Source organism: Camelus ferus, chromosome 34 (genome assembly GCF_009834535.1).
Source record: "Camelus ferus isolate YT-003-E chromosome 34, BCGSAC_Cfer_1.0, whole genome shotgun sequence".
Classification (NCBI taxonomy): Eukaryota; Metazoa; Chordata; class Mammalia; order Artiodactyla; family Camelidae; genus Camelus; species Camelus ferus.
This window is the reverse complement of record NC_045729.1, coordinates 16,431,965-16,445,555: the sequence shown is the minus strand read 5'-3', so window position 1 is coordinate 16,445,555 and position 13,591 is coordinate 16,431,965. Positions and strand designations below refer to the sequence as shown.

The window sequence follows — 13,591 nt, the reverse complement described above, 5'->3', positions numbered from 1 at the left end:
GTATGGGACAGGGAAAGGGCTCAGAAGACACTGGTGGTGGACTGGGGGTTGCTGGCTTCATGGCTGAAGATGGAATGGTGGGGACTGTCAGAGTCAGAGGCTGCCTGGAAGGCGGTGCCCGGAGGAGGAAGAGCCCGCAGGAGGAAGAGCCCGCAGTCTGTGGAGGGATTGTCTCCACATTAGTGACTGCGACTGGGGAACCAGGGCACCTGGGGTTGTTTCCACACTAATCCCCACCTGACCCGACCCTGTGGCCCAAAGTACCATGAGTGATGACTTTGAACAGATTCGAGAAGGAAAATGGAGCTACAGCCTGGCAGAGGGCCTGAGGATGGTGTCCCACTCCTATAAACGAACGCCTTCCCTACACTGGGGCTTGGCCTCCCCATCACTGACCTTCCCTCCTCCATACTGCCACCAAAGGCCTTGTCTATCTTAAATTTCCTTCTAATCTTTACCCAGACCCCTCCACCTCCACCTCATTCTATCTACTTGGTCTTACCCACCCTCCTCCGCCCTTTTAGAAACCCTAACCCCCAGAATCCAGGGTGTCTTCCACCCTCCAGTCCCGCCCAGAACGTGGGCCCTCTGGAATATGCATCTGGTCCCACCTCCTTCATCCTTTCTTAAGGTTCCTCTTGCTTTCCCTTCTCTTCACATGACATCTCTAGACTTGTCACTCTTCCAAATCCTTACATTCCCTAGTCTTTCCCCAACACCAATCACCCCCAAACTCTTCACTCTGGTCCAGAAACCCCATCCTCCTGTATGTCTCCATCTTTTTAATTTCTTCCCCTCCTCATAACCCCAAACTTCCATCCCATTCTCTCACAGTTGTCCCCCAAACCTCTCCTGCTACGTGTCTACCAGAGACGCTGTCACCCCAACCTTCTTTCACCTCCCCTTGTCACACACCTCACTGCCCCCAGGAAGCTCCATGCCTCCAGTCTTACCCCAGTCTCTGCCACAACCTCCCACCTCACCTCTGCCACCCACCCTTGGCCCCCAAACTTTCCCCAGCCTCCGCCACATCTGCCGTTACAGCCCACGGCCCCTCCTACCTAGCCCTCTATGGCGCCAGGCCCGCGGGCTCCCCGCATTCCGCCTCGGCGAACCCCTCCCCGCGCCCCGGCCCCCTAGGCCTCGGTCTCGGCCAACTCGCACGGCGCCTCCCCCTCTCCGGATCCCCCTCTCCCCTCCCCTCGCCGCTCGCCTTGCGCTCCCTCCCTCGCGGCTCCCTCCCGGCCCCTCTCTCCTCCGTTCCTCCGCGCTCCCTCCTTCTCCCTCTTCCTCCCTTCTCCCATCCCCCTCTCCCGAGCTCCCTCCCTTCGCCGTCCGCTTTCCTGTGCGAGTCGCCGGACGCGCCGGCAAACCCGCCCGCCCGCAGCCCCGCGTCGGGCCGGGGCCTCGGGCCGGGACCCGTTTCGGGGGGACCGCCGGCCTCGGGGAGGGGCCAAGAGGGGGGCGAGGGAGACGACCGCCCGGGAAGGGGCGGGGGCCGCGGGCGGAGGCCGCCTAGGGGGCCCGGGATCGCGCGAGTGCGGGCTGCGCGGGGCGGGCGCGGGCAGCGGGCGGGAGGCGGCGGCTCCGAGCCGCGCAGAGGGCCGGCCGGGCCGCGGGGGCGGGCGGACGGCGCAGCGGGGGCGGGCGGCGCGGCCCGGGCGTTCCGGGCGGTCGGGGGAGGCGGCGGGCCTGGGGAGGGGCCGAGCGAGAGCGGGGATAGGGATTTGCTCCGGGGGCCGGCGGGCGATCCGGGCCAGGTAGGGGAAAAAGGGGGATGGGGGCCACCCTCCGGGGGGGTCGGGGCCGCCGCCGCCGCCGTCGCGGCGGGGACTGAAGCCGGGAAGAGGAGAGGGGGGCGGGGGAGCGGCTGCCGCCGCCCCCCGGAGGCGCCGGAGCCCCGAATCCTGCTCGGAGCCAGCCAGCCGTCCGGAGCTACAACCAGGTAAGATCTGCTGCCGCCCGGGCCTCGGGCCCGCCCGGGTTCTGGCCCGCGGCTCCCCACCCCCACCCCCACCCCTCCCAGTTCCCCCTCCCGCCACCGCCGCCTCCATTTGTTATTTTCTCGATCCGGTCCCCCACTGCGGGGACTGCCTGGCCTGAGGCTGGGGGCTCAGGGGGTGGGGCCGGCCCCCGTGGAGGGATGGGGGCCAGGACATCTGGAGGATCGGGAAGGTGGGGGGAGGTGGGAGGGTCTCACGAGGAGGGCTGATGCGGGGGAGGGTAGCCAGGACTCCGGGACCCAAAAAGGGACCCCGAAGTGGAAGGCTGGCGGAGGAAAAATGGGATGCCAGTGAGGGGGCAACGGAGCGAAGGCAAAAAGGAATGGAGAGATGGCAACGAGGTGGGGCGTGAGGACTCCAGGAAAAGCCCCAAAGGCCCAGATCTCAGGTTTTAGAGCCCAATTTCGGGGTGCTAGGTATAGAAGGGAGGTGGGAAATGGGGAAGGGGTGTGGTAAGTGGAAAGAGAGGGCTTATAGTTGATGAGAGAGGAGAATGGAACCGGGAAAGGGCCGATGAGAGGGCCACCTTTGAGAAGAAGAGCCCGAGGTCGACCCTGGTGGGAGTGGGAAGGAGATGCCTTTGTGACTCAGTTTTCTTTCCCCTACTCCAGGTCACCTCTAACCTTGTTTTTCCAATCCCAGACATAGGTACTTCTTGGAGAGGGGCACACTGGGGCCCAGCAGTGTGGGTCCTCCCGCAACTGAGGAGGAGGAAGATGGGAACACTGAAGGGAGAGTTAAGGAGGAAGGGCTTCTGGCAGGGTGGAAACAGGAGAGAATTGGGCAGTCTTACAGGCACTCCAAACAAGTTGTGACCCCCACCCTCAAATCATCAGAGCACCCACTGCCCCTCTGGCTGTGGTTTCCTTAAGAGGGGGTGGATCTTCTTTACTGTTTTGAGCTCAAAGATTTCCCTTTGTGCATGGACTTGTTTCTACTGGGGTAGGTACTCTTAAGCTCCCTTCCCTGCGGGTGCTATAGGGAGATAGGAGTTGCTTTGGCAACTGGAGGGGAGGTGGCTGGCACATAGACCCCTTGGGATGGATTCTTGAGGGGCAGGTTCTGCCATTTCGTTGCCATGGCAATGATCCAGCAGGATGTCCAGTAGATGAGGGTTCAGAATCTAGACTGGGCCTCAGCCTTTGACTGTGTCCTTGGGACTCTTGACTGGGTTCTGGAGGATGTTTCTGGTGCTGCTGGTGGAGAGGAGATTCCCCAGGGGGTCCACCCCCTTCCATCTAGTAATCTTTGGGAATATGTAGACATGTTACTTGCAGGTCATGGGTGTTTCTCCAAGTCCCTCCTCTAGGCATGGTGGGAGGATGGAAATCCTCCTGTACCAAGTTATACCATCCTTTGGCATTTCTTTCTGGCCTCTACCTCCTTCATTATTAGGGACTTTTTGTATACAGTAATCGTTTTTGCTTATTTGCACAGATACTCTTCCATATTCATAAACTTGAGTCTTCCTTCCTGAGTATCCCTTTTCCTCTTTCCCAGACTATCTCTACAATGATCCCTTCCCCCAGCTAACCTTCGACCTTCTGTTTCTCTGACCTTATAGGAATGGCTGGGCTCTCCATGCCCATCCCAGGGGAGGGTGGCTCAGGGGAGAGGGCTGTGGAACAGCCTGGTGCAGTGGAAATATTCAGGAACAGGAGCCAGCAGACCTGGGTCTAGTCCTGGCTGGACCTCTAACTGTGACCTTGGGCAAGTCACTTCTTTCTTTGAGCCTCCACTTTATTGTCAGATAAAGGGGTTATAGATAAGATGATATCTGAGGCCGCTCTGACAACTGTGGATTCTAAGGCTTAGGCCAGTGCCTTGTCATTATCTGCTGGTCTGGGCTGCACTGTTATCACTTTGGACTGGTTTGTTAGTCTGGTTGGTCTGGAATGATGGTGGGGCTGGGCCAACGATCCTGAAATTCACCCTGCAAGCCCATCCTAGAAAGCCTTGCAACCCAAGTGTATTCCTTCTGAGATCCTCCTGGTATTGCTGCACGAATTTCTTTTCCTGGTCTTACTTAGAGACTCTTCCCCTGTTTCTCCTGTTTCCACCTCCCCAGTCTGGCCTTTATCGCTTGGCTTTTGCAGTAAGATGCTGAAGGTGAATTTGCTTAGTGTTTTCCAGATACATAGTAGGTGCTTTATAAACCTGAGTTATAGTGACTGGCTCTTGGGGCAGGAAGGAGGGTGGCTCAGCTCGCTGGTGCTAACATATGCTCCAGGTTCAGGAACGTGTATATAACCCAACCCTAGCTTCTCTCTCTCCTGCCCCTCCTTATCCCCAGGGTCACCTACCATTTTATGACTGCTTTTCTCCTTCAGAGCTACTCATTGCTAATTTTATCAGATTTTAGCTGATTAACAAAGTTGAGGTGGGGCAGGGGCACCCTATGATTGTTCTGTTCTGGTACATCCCTGCCTTTCTCTGACCTTTGGGATCCCCTGGCTCTCACAATGAACAGGTTCTGTGATGGGGCGGAGGGAGGAGCATCTCCTTTAGAGGGGCTGGCAAAAGCACACCAGTCACAGTCATCCCTGGGGTTCTTTGTTAAGATTGTTTTCCCCTTTTGTTATGTTGGGTTTTGTTCTTTGGATTTTGGGGGGTTGACAGTATTTGAAAATGAATTTACACAACAACTCAAAAAATGTGGTAATAGTTGTAGTTGAAGAGAAATGGCTGGTTTACTGGGCAGAGCGTCAGTCATAAGTTTAGAAGACCTGGGCTCTGTCCCAGCTATTTTGTGACTCCAGGTAAATTGTTAGTAAGTTCCCTGGAAGGGTGAGGCTCGCCCCTCGCTGCAGGCCTCAGTAGGGTTCAGTGGAGGTGAGTAAGAAGTATTGCTCTGTATTCCTTGTGGAAAATGTGCTATAGAACGTGGAGATGCTGTTTTCCTAGCCAGGCCTAACAGGTGGGGAAGCTCGCTCTGATCCCACGCAGGCCAGCAGCACTTCATTCAAGAAGACCTACTGAAGTTAGCGGGTTTAAAGGTCAGTAAGGAACAGACCATAACAGCCATATATGCATGGCATCAGTGGTGGACACAGAAAGGAAGAAAACAGTAAGAGGATACCATTTTTGTTCTCAAAAGATCTTATGGTTAGTAATATGGAGAGATGTGACACTTGGCAAGATATACAAATAAGTGCAAATGACAATGGCTGCCTGTGTTGATATGGCTGTATAAAGAAATACATAGATACAGATCGGCTGTGAGGAGGCGTGAGTCCCTGTCTCAGCCCGTGGGATTTGTATGTTTGTCTTGTGTGTTCATCGATATTCGCTGATTTGGGTGGTAAAGCCAAAGCCCTGACTTCTCCCGTAGCCTTGGGAACCCAAGCCCTAGCGCTGCGGGTGGGGAGGTCTTATGAGACTCCCACAAATGAAGTTCTGCACTCTGGGGTACCTCGGTTTGGTCTCAGGATGGGTAGGGCCGTGCGCCTTTGCCTTGTAGAATGGGACATTCTTCTCCCACCTACTCTGTTGTGAGAAAAGATTCCTTTCATATCTCTGGACTGATCTAGGCCCTCTGAGAATTCCCCCCCACTGACTTCTGATGAGAGTACAGCTAAGTACTGAAGAAAGAGCTTTGAGTCATTGAGATGAGGCTTGGTTCCGGGGCCGACACTGCTTCCTCCCTGTGTATCCATCACATGAAGCTGGGCGAGTCATGGTCATAATCTATGCTCCTCAGTTTCCTCACCTATATAATGGGGATATTAAGAATACCTGCTTTTCAGGAGTGGTTGTACATATGAAATGAAATTGGATATGTAAGGGCTTGACATAAAGGCACTCAATAAATCAGCTAATACCTCAGCTATGTTTCCTTATGCTCCTTTGTAAGGCTCTATGGAATTCGTGTGCGTGCGTGTATCTCCTTGGGGTCGTGGAAGCTGAAACAGTGTGGTCTCCGGACTTGGGGCGCATGGGCACATCTGAGTTTTCTGCCTTCCCCAGAGATGAAAGAGATGAAATTGTGAGCAGCGTTTCCTTCGTGAACAGATAGCTGGGGAGGCCCACAGGGTGCCGGTGCCTTATAGCCCATGGCAAGCGCAGTAGTGTCCCCTTCACACTCTGGTCCCCAACTTGGAGGCTCTTATGGTCTTTTCCCAACAGGCTTCCCTGAAAACAGAGCCGGCAAGTTCCAGGTGCCCATACCGGAAACTTGCAGATCCTGCCTCCTGCTTCCCAGGCCACAGCGGTGGGGGACTTAGGGTGAAGCAGTAAGTTTCTGTATTCAGCTGCCCAGGCGGAGGAGAATGGGGTCTCCACAGCCTGAAGAATGAAGACACGACAGAATAAAGACTCAGTAAGTAGTAGCTAAAGTGAGAGACATGACAGATCAGGGGCAGGGAAACCACTGGCCTGTCTCAGGGCCCCGCCCACCCCCCACCCACTACTTCTACGCTTTCCTCCCTCCCCTCCATTGCCAGACAGCACCCCCTGACAGCCAGAGCCTGGCTTTGAACCCCATCCTTCTGTGACACCCACCAGAGAGGAAGACTAGAAACAAAGGCACGTGATAAGGTGAGGTACAGTGTAGAAATCTACATTATCTGCTTGCTTCCTTCTCCTGCAGATGTCAATGAGGAGTGGCCGGAAGAAGGAGGCCCCTGGGCCCCGGGAAGAGCTGAGATCGAGGGGCCGGGCCTCCCCTGGAGGGGTCAGCACATCTAGCAGCGATGGCAAAGCCGAGAAGTCTAGGCAGACGGCCAAGGTATTCTGTCCCCAGGTCCTCCCACAGGCTGCCCGAGCACAGGGGCTGAGGATGTGTTGGGGGGAACTTCCTGTCTGGCAGAGGGTACTGGTGGACCTTGGGAGGTTTAGGACAGGAATTTTCTTTCTCTCTAACAGAAAGCCCGAGTAGAGGAAGCCTCCACCCCAAAGGTCAGCAAGCAGGGCCGGAGTGAGGAGATCTCCGAGAGTGAAAGTGAGGAGACCAATGCACCGAAAAAGACCAAAACTGAGGTGGGGGACCCTGGCAGCCATCCTGACCCATTTTCTGACCATTCTTTCACCGAAACTTCCTTTCGCTCACAATTCCTATTTTAATCTTGCCTGGAGTACGAGAGCAGAGTCATATCCTAATGCTTATTAAAGTAGCCTGTCTACAATATGTCAGATCTTTAGGGCTTTGGCCAGACCATCAGATGACTAGGCAGGGCCAAAAGGGGACTGCAAGAGTATGGGGGATTCTAGCCTCTCCTTTTCCAGGTCCTGATTTCCATACAGTGGCTGGGGAGGAGATGCAGGGTGAGAAGTCTTAGTGGAAGGAACAAATAAGTCATAAGGAGCATGCAGAAATGGTCTTTCTAGGAAACAAGGGTTTCTGGGATGTTTAGTTACAGGGGTAGAGGAGATGAGAGGAGGGCAGACGAGCTGGTGGAAGACAGGGATTTGGGTTCAGCTGTGGACGGGGAGAAGGTGCTAGAGATGGACACTGGAGGAAGGAACAGGGTTTTACAAGGAGGGAACCCAGACCGCTACTGGGGAGCAGCAGATACTGTGGGGAGAGTGGGGGAGTCCCCAGATGCAGGGAGGTGGACTTGAGCATGGTTATTCATCACTTCGTGGCACAGTGGTGTGCTGTGAGCGGGGTTGTGCTGCAAGGGAGGCCCCAAATCCCAGGGAAGCAAGGAAGGAACAGAAAAGGGGAAAACGGTCCTCCCTTTTCTACAGCAGGAGCTCCCTCGGCCACAGTCTCCCTCGGATCTGGATAGTTTGGATGGGCGGAGCCTCAATGATGATGGCAGCAGTGACCCTAGGGATATCGACCAGGATAACCGAAGCACGTCCCCCAGTATCTACAGCCCTGGAAGTGTGGAGAATGACTCCGACTCATCTTCTGGCCTGTCCCAGGGCCCAGCCCGCCCCTACCACCCACCTCCACTCTTTCCTCCCTCCCCTCCACCACCAGACAGCACCCCCAGACAGCCAGAGCCTGGCTTTGAGCCCCATCCTTCGGTGACATCCACTGGATATCATGCTCCCATGGAGCCCCACACATCTCGAATGTTCCAGGCTCCTCCGGGAGCCCCTCCCCCTCATCCACAGCTCTATCCTGGGGGCACTGGTGGAGGAGTTTTGTCTGGACCCTCAATGGGCCCTAAGGGGGGAGGAGCTGCCTCTTCAGTGGGGGGCCCTAGTGGGGGTAAGCAGCACCCCCCACCCACCACCCCCATTTCAATATCAAGCTCGGGGGCTGGTGGTGCTCCCCCAGCAAAGCCACCTAACACTCCAGTCGGTGGAAACCTACCCTCTGCTCCACCACCAGCCACTTTCCCCCATGTGACACCAAACCTGCCTCCCCCACCTGCCCTGAGACCCCTCAACAATGCATCAGCCTCTCCTCCTGGCCTGGGGGCCCAGCCACTACCCGGGCATCTGCCCTCTCCCCATGCCATGGGGCAGGGGATGGGTGGACTTCCTCCTGGCCCAGAGAAGGGCCCCACTCTTGCTCCGTCACCCCATCCTCTGCCACCTGCTTCCTCCTCTTCTGCCCCAGCCCCCCCGATGCGGTATCCTTATTCATCCTCTAGTAGTAGCACTGCAGCAGCCTCCTCTTCCAGTTCTTCCTCTTCCTCCCAGTACCCGGCTTCCCAGGCATTGCCCAGTTATCCCCACTCCTTCCCTCCCCCAACCAGCCTCTCGGTCTCTAACCAGCCCCCCAAGTATACTCAGCCTTCTCTCCCATCCCAAGCTGTGTGGAGCCAGGGTCCCCCCCCACCTCCTCCCTATGGCCGCCTCTTAGCCAACAGTAGTGCCCATCCAGGCCCCTTCCCTCCTTCCGCTGGGGGCCAATCCACTGCTCACCCACCAGCCCCAGCACATCACCATCACCACCAGCAACAGCAGCAGCAGCAGCAGCAGCAGCAGCAACAGCAGCAGCAACAACAACATCATGGGAGCTCTGGACCCCCTCCACCTGGAGCGTATCCTCATCCCCTGGAGAGCAGTAGCTCCCACCATGCACATCCTTATGCCATGTCTCCCTCCCTGGGGTCTCTGAGGCCCTACCCACCAGGGCCAGCACACCTGCCCCCACCTCACAGCCAGGTGTCCTTTAGCCAAGCAGGGCCCAGCGGCCCCCCAGCCTCCTCCTCTTCCAATTCCTCTTCCTCCTCTCAAGGGTCCTACCCATGTTCACACCCCTCTCCTTCCCAGGGCCCCCAAGGGGCGCCCTACCCATTCCCACCCGTGCCTCCGGTCACCACTTCCTCGGCTACACTTTCCACGGTCATTGCTACAGTGGCTTCCTCGCCAGCAGGCTACAAAACAGCCTCCCCCCCTGGGCCCCCACCGTATGGCAAGAGAGCCCCATCCCCAGGGGCTTACAAGACAGCCACCCCACCGGCTTACAAGCCGGGGTCGCCGCCCTCCTTCCGAACGGGGACCCCACCGGGCTACCGGGGTGCCTCGCCGCCTGCAGGCCCAGGGACCTTCAAGCCGGGCTCCCCCACCGTGGGCCCCGGGCCGCTGCCACCTGCAGGGCCTTCTGGCCTGTCATCCCTGCCGCCGCCACCTGCGGCCCCCGCCTCAGGGCCACCCCTGAGCGCCACGCAGATCAAACAGGAACCGGCTGAGGAGTATGAGACCCCCGAGAGCCCGGTGCCTCCGGCCCGCAGCCCCTCGCCCCCTCCCAAAGTGGTAGACGTGCCCAGCCACGCCAGCCAGTCGGCAAGGTGAGCGCCGGGGCGGGGTGCGGCGGGCCTGGGAAGGTGACGGAGAAGGGGGAGCAGGCGCGGGAGGGGCCCTGCGTCCATGTGGTGCTTTTCAAAGTACTTCGGGCCCTGGCCTCGCTTCGCCTGCGGCCGCTGGCTCAAAACAAGATCACCGCGAGGCTGAGTGCGCGCTTCCTTTGCGCCCGGCAGGTTCAACAAACACCTGGACCGCGGCTTTAACTCGTGCGCGCGCAGCGACCTGTACTTCGTGCCGCTGGAGGGTTCCAAGCTGGCTAAGAAGCGGGCCGACCTGGTGGAGAAGGTGCGGCGCGAGGCCGAGCAGCGCGCGCGCGAAGAAAAGGAGCGCGAGCGCGAGCGGGAACGCGAGAAGGAGCGCGAGCGCGAGAAAGAACGCGAGCTGGAACGCAGCGTGGTGAGTGCGTCACCGTGCGCGCCGCCCTCCTCCGGCCCGCCCACTGCACGGCGCAGGGAGGCTCGGGAGGGAGTGGGGGGGGTGTCAAGCGCCACCCGTCGGATAGGAGGAGTCACTGCAGCCCGGGAAATGGAGACCAAAGGGTTCCAGCGGGAGGCGTTGCGTTCATGGGTTGGGGAAAGGCAAGCTCCACAGGAAGTACCTGTGGATCGTAGGAAGAGCCATTGTCCTATGTAGAATGAGAAGGGAGCAGGGAAGTCCCTGGTAGGCTGAGTTCCAAAGAGTTGAGGCTTTATGGCGTTTAGATGCTGAGACAAATGAGCAGCTAAGAACCAGGGTCAGCCGCCAGGATCTTTCCGACCTGCCGTTTTGACCCACTTCTCCCTGTATCCCACAGAAGTTGGCTCAGGAGGGCCGTGCTCCAGTGGAGTGCCCATCTCTCGGCCCAGTGCCCCATCGCCCTCCATTTGAGCCAGGCAGTGCTGTGGCTACAGTGCCCCCCTACCTGGGTCCTGACACTCCAGCCCTGCGCACCCTGAGCGAATACGCCCGGCCCCACGTCATGTCTCCTGGCAATCGCAACCATCCATTCTACGTGCCCCTGGGGGCAGTGGACCCAGGGCTCCTGGGTTACAATGTTCCAGCCCTGTACAGCAGTGACCCAGCGGCCAGGGAGAGGGAGCGGGAAGCCCGTGAAAGGGACCTGCGTGACCGCCTCAAACCTGGCTTCGAGGTGAAGCCCAGTGAGCTGGAACCCCTCCACGGGGTCCCAGGGCCAGGTCTGGATCCCTTCCCGCGACACGGGGGCTTGGCTCTGCAGCCTGGGCCACCCGGCTTGCACCCTTTCCCCTTCCATCCAAGCCTGGGGCCCCTGGAGAGAGAACGTCTAGCGTTGGCGGCTGGGCCTGCTCTGCGGCCCGATATGTCCTACGCCGAGCGTCTGGCAGCTGAGAGGCAGCACGCGGAAAGGGTGGCTGCCCTGGGCAACGACCCCCTGGCCCGGCTGCAGATGCTCAACGTGACCCCCCATCACCACCAGCACTCCCACATCCACTCTCACCTGCACCTCCACCAGCAGGATGCCATCCACGCAGGTGAGGTTCCTACTTCCCTGCCCTGGTCCTCTGAGGGCATCTTGGGCCCTCCTGTGCCCACAGATGATTGGGCCCTTCTGTTCCTCAGGCAGGAATGATTTCCCTGCCCACGTCTGGCATGAGCCTCTCTCGTAAGATTGCTGCCCTGGTCTTTGCCTCCCCAGCCTGTTTCCTAACCTGGCCTTGCTACAGAGACCCTTCCCTGCACCCCGACTCTCTCTTCAGGTCTCACGTCGCACCCATGATAGAGGCCCAAGGCCTTTTAAAGAGCACCCCTTCCCACGCTTACAGCCCCTGTCCCTGAGCCCTTCACAGGACTGTTTTCTTGCTCCTCTGGATTCAAATCTATTGTTTCTTGCCATCTTCTCCGCTCCCAGGCAGAGGTGTTTCATGTTCCTCTTCATCTCTAGATCTGTGACCTTCCATAAAGAGCCCTGTAGCTCTGGCTGTGGGATGATAGATGACAATGAGTTTTGCTCACAGTCCTTTCACCATGTTTCTTCTTGCCCCATCTAGCCTCATAGTCACGTTCATTCCAGACTCCTTGTGCTTTCTCTCTCTTAACCTCCTCTCTCCCTGTCTCATTTCCCACACCTCATCTCCTCTAAGAGGTCCCCTCCTCTCTTCATATTCCTCAGGTCCCTCTGACAGCTGTAATCTTCTTCCCTCTGCCATCCATACATCCCTACTCCCCTAGCATCTTGCCAGGTCCATCTCCCAGGCCCCTAGTTCCTCCGTTGTTTCTCCGTAATCCACTCTGGATCTCCCTGTGTTTGACTGTCCATCTCTCTGCCCAGGTTTGGACCCCTTCACCCAAATGCATGGTTTTCCCCAAACCTGCCTTCTGGTGACACCTTCCTCTTCTTTACCCTCCAGCCTCTGCCTCGGTGCACCCTCTCATTGACCCCTTGGCCTCAGGGTCTCACCTTACCCGGATCCCCTACCCAGCTGGGACCCTCCCCAACCCCCTTCTTCCTCACCCTCTGCACGAGAATGAAGTTCTTCGTCACCAGCTCTTTGGTAAGGATGGAGGTTGGGGGCGGGGAAGGTCTCATGAGAGAAGGGCAGAAAGGAGGATGTTAGGTAGTGGGATTGGCCTTGTTGGGCTTGGGGAGAGGTGGGGAGGTGCCCCGAGGAGCTGGGAATGGCAGTAGGAGGGCTGAGGCCCTGCCCACAAGAGACACGGGTTTTAGGGCCAGGCTGAGAGGTCTGAATCTCAACCGCCTCTGGCAACTTGCAGGACTTGTTTAGTCTCAGTTTTCTCTGTATGAAAGGTGGCTGGCCACCTCCTCACCTGGAGGAGGTGCTCAGTCCCCCCATCAGTCATGTGTCCCCTGCCCTTCCTGCCCACAGCTGCTCCTTACCGGGACCTGCCAGCCTCCCTCTCTGCCCCGATGTCAGCAGCCCACCAGCTGCAGGCCATGCACGCGCAGTCCGCTGAGCTGCAGCGCTTGGCACTGGAGCAGCAGCAGTGGCTGCACGCCCATCACCCGCTGCACAGCGTGCCGCTGCCGGCCCAGGAGGACTACTACAGGTACTGCAGGACTCCCGAGGCCAGGCTGAGGGGTTCGAGCTCAGCCCGCCTGGGATGGGCGGTGGCTCCTGCGGGAGGGAACCCCTCCTCCACCATCCTCCGTGAGAGGGGCCAGGTCAGGATGGACCTCAGTCTCTCAGTCCCTGCTCTGCACCCCCTCTTCCCCCAGTCACCTGAAGAAGGAAAGCGACAAGCCGCTGTAGAAACCTGCGATCAAGAGAGCACCCATGGCCCCCGCATCTGGACCCTGGAGGCCTCCCTCCCCGCCTGCCACTCAGAGCCGAGGGAGGGGCGGTGCTGCTCAGTTTCAGGGCCTTGGGGCCACTGAGCAGAGGGAGGAAGGAAGGGACAGATGGAAGGCCAAGGCTCCTGTGGTGTGCGGAGGTGGGGAGGTGGCGGGGGGTGGGGGCAGAAAGCGCACAGTATCTTGGACCAGGTCCCTCTCCCTTGCCCCCCCCCCCCCCGGCTTTCTTCCTCCCCGACGTCCAACCCCGTGGCCACCGCCCCTCCCCGACCCCGTTGGTGTGATTATTTCATCTGTTAGATGTGGCTGTTTTGCGTAGCATCGTGTGCCGCCCTTTCCCCTCCCCAGTCCCCGTGTGCGCGCCCCCACTGCGATGTATGCCCCTTCCCCCACATTAATAATTTATATATATAAATATCTATATGACGCTCTTTAAAAAACATCCCAAACAAAACCAAACAAACAAACAAAAAAATCCTCACGACTCCCCAGGAAGATGGCTGTGACTGTTTCTTTGTGAACTATGGGGGCAGGGGTGTGGTGGTGGTGGTGGTGGTGGTGGTGGTGGTGGTGGTGGTGTAGGTCACTGCGCAGCGGCGCCCGGACAGAAGGC

At 58.3% G+C, this 13,591-nt stretch overlaps 1 protein-coding gene across 3 annotated transcripts; it reads left to right on the top strand.

Annotated features, from left to right (window-relative positions):
* The first annotated feature begins 1,712 nt into the window (after positions 1 to 1,712).
* ATN1 (atrophin 1) lies at positions 1,713 to 13,473 on the top strand. Of its 3 annotated transcripts, XM_032473398.1 has the most exons (11): positions 1,714 to 1,945; positions 5,857 to 5,988; positions 6,129 to 6,321; positions 6,592 to 6,729; positions 6,867 to 6,980; positions 7,692 to 9,694; positions 9,884 to 10,106; positions 10,504 to 11,200; positions 12,077 to 12,220; positions 12,554 to 12,734; positions 12,904 to 13,473. In XM_032473398.1, exons 3-11 carry the CDS (start codon positions 6,295 to 6,297, stop codon positions 12,935 to 12,937), a joined length of 3,561 nt encoding a protein of 1,186 aa, XP_032329289.1. In that variant the 5' UTR covers positions 1,714 to 1,945; positions 5,857 to 5,988; positions 6,129 to 6,294; the 3' UTR covers positions 12,938 to 13,473. The 3 variants fall into 3 exon arrangements, with proteins under 3 accessions (XP_032329290.1, XP_032329289.1, XP_032329288.1); XM_032473399.1 differs by lacking the exon at positions 5,857 to 5,988 and having other exon boundaries at positions 1,713 to 1,945; positions 7,695 to 9,694; XM_032473397.1 differs by lacking the exon at positions 5,857 to 5,988.
* The last annotated feature ends 118 nt before the right edge of the window (positions 13,474 to 13,591 follow it).